The 3,871-nt window shown below is 41.6% G+C and overlaps 2 protein-coding genes across 2 annotated transcripts; both read right to left on the reverse strand.

The window, feature by feature from the left end:
- Positions 1-857: 857 nt before the first annotated feature.
- Positions 858-2,676, reverse strand: LOC145596031 (uncharacterized). Its single transcript, XM_081652466.1, has 2 exons — positions 1,404-2,676; positions 858-1,183 (listed from the first exon to the last, which is right to left on the reverse strand). The coding sequence occupies exons 1-2, from the start codon at positions 2,674-2,676 to the stop codon at positions 858-860; spliced, it is 1,599 nt and encodes a 532-aa protein (XP_081508592.1).
- An 85-nt stretch (positions 2,677-2,761) lies between these two features.
- Positions 2,762-3,871, reverse strand: LOC145596032 (uncharacterized). Its single transcript, XM_081652467.1, has 2 exons — positions 3,089-3,871; positions 2,762-2,923 (listed from the first exon to the last, which is right to left on the reverse strand). Exons 1-2 carry the CDS (start codon positions 3,869-3,871, stop codon positions 2,762-2,764), a joined length of 945 nt encoding a protein of 314 aa, XP_081508593.1.

Below are 3,871 nucleotides of genomic sequence, written 5' to 3' on the forward strand. Positions count from 1 at the left end.
TGTCGCGAGGCGACAGGGTCTGTCGCGTGGCGACAGACTTGTCGTTTGGCGACAACCTGTATTAGCGCGTTTTCTTCACGCGGAATCCGATCTTTAATCAACTTGATCTACGGAATCCGTACAGAAGATAAAATATGTATTTTTAAGATAATAAAACGATATTTTACTCCAAATAAAAGTCTATTTTAAAATAATTAATTATTAAATCTAATAATATTAGAATTAAAAAGAACTTTCTAGAAACTTCTAGGAAATTATAATTAATCCTAATAATTTTAGGAATAATAATTAACATTGGGCCCTCCTCTAGATCATTGGGCCGTATTTAAATAATTAACCAGGCCCAGTTTAGTATTTTGGCCATAACTTCCTCATTATTCATCGGAATTGGGCTTATAATATATCGTTGGAAAGGTCTTTTCGAGCTCCATCCATCAACACTATTATTGGACCTTAATTATGGACCAAACTAAACTGGTTTGGTCATTTTCAAATAAATAGAGTCATTTTCAAAAACAGAGAGAAGAGAATTTTAATAAAACTAAACCGCAACACTTGACTTTCAACCACTTTCACCTAATCCGATAATGGTTCGACGTGAAAGGCATTCATCACTGGGTTTGGTTTTGGGGAGACACAAATGGGTGTCTACAATCACTGATACCCTTTATTGATATCAGCTTCACACAAAAATTTTATACACCTTATACATAGTATTTCTTCAGCACAGCCGAGTTCCATACATTCTTTAGGGGTGCCCCATCCAAAGTTTCCAGATAAAACGATCCATGGATGACGACATCTCTAATCCGATAAGGTCCTTCCCAGCTTGCTTTTAGCTTTCGGTCTTCATTTCCCTAACCCGTCGCTGCTGTTCTTCGCAGTACCAGATCCCCTACACTTAACGGCCGATGAGATACCCTTCTGTTGTAAGCTCTCGACATTCTTTCTTTATATGCAGCTGACTTAACTGCTGCTTTTTCTCTGAGCTCTGGCAGAAAGTCTAACTGCTCCCGTAAGAGTAAATCATTTTGATCTTCACAATAATGCTGAACTCTAAATGTCGGCAACCCAACCTCTGCTGGTATAACTGCTTCTGTACCGAATACTAAAGTGTAAGGTGACTCGCCCGTAGCTTCTCTGATTGTAGTCCTGTTTGCCCACAATATCTCCGGTATCAAATCTGCCCACAAACCCTTTGCATCTTCAATTTTCTTTTTTTATTGCTGCTATAATTTGCTTATTTGCTGCTTCTGCCTGGCCGTTAGACTGTGGATGGCATACCGCTGCATAAGCAAATTTCACTTTGTACATCGTTAAGAGATCTTTGACTGGCTTACAATCAAATTGGGTTCCATGATCAAAAACCATTGCCATTGGCAACCCAAATCTTGTGAAGATACCCTTCCATATAAACTTCTTCACTTCTGATGCCGTTATCTTCGCTACTGGTTCTGCCTCAATCCATTTTGTGAAATAATCTATTCCCACTATTAAAAATTTCCTTCCACCCGTGGCCGATGGGAACGGGCCAACTATATCCATCCCCCATTGTGCAAAAGGGATTGGATTTAATATCGGAGTCAGATCATTGGGAGGCAAGTTAATAACTGGGGCAAATTTTTGGCATTTCTCACATCTTTTAATATAAGCCATTGCATCTGCATTCATCGTCGGCCAATAATACCCCCTTCTCATTGCTTCTCTGGATAAGGCTCTTGCTCCGAGATGATTACCACAGCTACCTTCATGTAACTCTTCCATCAACCTTGCTGACTCAAAATCCGTTATACACCTCTGTAATGGCAGTAAAAACCCCCTTTTGTATAACTGACCTTGGTACATGACAAACCATACACTGTCTTTTCTTAATTTTTTCAACTCCCCCTTATCCGTCGGCACTGCCCCATGAAGGAGGTATGCCAATATTTTATGATACCACTGGTTCCCGATATCAGTACACAACACCTCTGCTGACATCTCATCTATGCTTCTCTGCTTTAAAACCTCCACCATGACCGTCCTTTCCAAGTCATTAAAACTCGAACTTGCCAACCTTGCTAACGCATCTGCTTGAGCATTTTTCAGCCTCGGAACCAATTTTATCTCAAAATATTGTAGCTGCGCTGCTAACCGTTTCATCTTCTCCAAATACTTTACCATAGCTGGCTCTCGAGTTTCATACTCTCCACTATACTGACTTGATACCAGCTGGGAATCAGTTGTTAAAACCAACCGTTTTGCTTCTACTGCTATCGACAACTGCATTCCAGCTATTGCAGCTTCGTACTCGGCCTCATTATTTGTTGCCTTGAACTTAAATTTCATGGCATATTCAAACATTTTCCCATCTGGTGCCGTTATCACAATTCCAGCCCCTGCCCCCGTTGCTGTAGCTGAACCATCAACTGATACCTGCCATGTTCCCAATTCTTCCTCTTCATCGGTATATGTGGTCTCAACAATGAAATCCGACATTGCCTGAGCCTTGATTGACGTTCTTGGCCTGTAGCTTATTTCATACTCCGATAACTCTACTGCCCATGTCAGCAATCTGCCAGATGTATCCATTTTGTGCAATGATTTTTCCAAAGGATGATTGGTTAATACTTCTATCGGATGTGCATCAAAATAAGGCCTCAACTTTCTAGCCGCCACTACTACTGCTAACGCCATCTTCTCTATCACTGGATATCTGCGCTCTGCCGCATTCAATACATGACTAACAAAATATATCGGCTTCTGCTGCTTCTCATCATGGTTAATACTTCGGCCGCCTTAGCTGCTTCTCAAATATCTTGTCCACCAACTTTTGATATGTCGCTCCTGCATTTTTCAGCCCAAACGACATTGCCTTATAACAGTACACGCCGCCATCTGTTATAAAAGTTGTTTTGTTCCTATCAGCCTTATGCAAGCTGACCTGGTGATCACAAGAAAATGCATCCAAGAAACTAAGCATAGCATGACCAGAGGTTGAGTCTACTAGCCTATCTATTCGAGGTAATGGGTAGCAATCCTTAGGGCAAGCCTTATTCAAATCTGTAAAATCCACACACATTCGCCACTTCCCTGTCGTCTTTCTCACCATTACTACATTTGCCAACCATTCTGGATACGTGCAAGGCTCAATGAACCCTGCTGCTAAGAGCTTATTCACCTCAGCCTGAATTGCTTCTATTTTTTCAGTTGAGAAATTGCGCTTCTTTTGCCTTATTGGTCTGAACTTTCTATCAACATTCAACTTATGCTCCATCACCTCTGGATGTATCCCCGGCATCTCACTTGCTGAAAACGCAAAGACATCTGCATTTTCACGCAATAGACTTATCAGATGGCATCTTGTGTCTATATCCATATCAGCCCCAACCTTCACTGTTCTACTCGGATCACCTAGTTGCAACTCAACCTGAACAGTTTCTCCCCCTGGTAACGGCCTTGGAGTTTCCTCTGGCCTCGCGTCAAAGTTTTTCATAGTTAAGTCTTGGACTGTTGGTTCACCTTCTCTTATCGGATTGCACGGTACCGGAGCACTGCCAACTAGATTCTTTAAAGCAGTCACATAATAAGCTTTTGACATCACCTGACCTCCATACACCTTTTCTACAGCTCCCAAATTTGACACATAAGCTATTGCCAAATGGTAAGTTGATACAACGGCCTGCATATCATGTATTATCGGTCTGCCGATAATTGCATTGTAGGCTGACTTAACATCCACTACCAGAAACTCTGCCATCACATCTCTTGCCTGTGGCCCATCACCCAGCTTAACTGGTAATACTATGCTTCCTTCTGGCCTTACAGTTGACCCATTGAACCCAATTACAGGATACGATACCGGCTTCAGGTACTGTCTCCCTATATTCAT

The sequence above is a fragment of the Chenopodium album genome, chromosome 19 (assembly GCF_948465745.1).
Source record: "Chenopodium album chromosome 19, dcCheAlbu1.1, whole genome shotgun sequence".
Taxonomy (NCBI): Eukaryota; Viridiplantae; Streptophyta; class Magnoliopsida; order Caryophyllales; family Amaranthaceae; genus Chenopodium; species Chenopodium album.

What these genes read in the sequence shown, in the direction of transcription:
- LOC145596031 (XM_081652466.1), bottom strand. Translation starts at nt 2,676, where the DNA reads ATGGCGTTAGCAGTAGTAGTGGCGGCTAGAAAGTTGAGGCCTTATTTT. An exon ending in GAAGAAGTTTATATGGAAGG is followed by an intron (nt 1,184 to 1,403) that starts GTATCTTCACAA and finishes GTTTGTGGGCAG; the next exon opens with ATTTGATACCGGAGATATTG.
- LOC145596032 (XM_081652467.1), bottom strand. Translation starts at nt 3,871, where the DNA reads ATGAATATAGGGAGACAGTACCTGAAGCCGGTATCGTATCCTGTAATT. An exon ending in GGTTGGCAAATGTAGTAATG is followed by an intron (nt 2,924 to 3,088) that starts GTGAGAAAGACG and finishes TGTGATCACCAG; the next exon opens with GTCAGCTTGCATAAGGCTGA.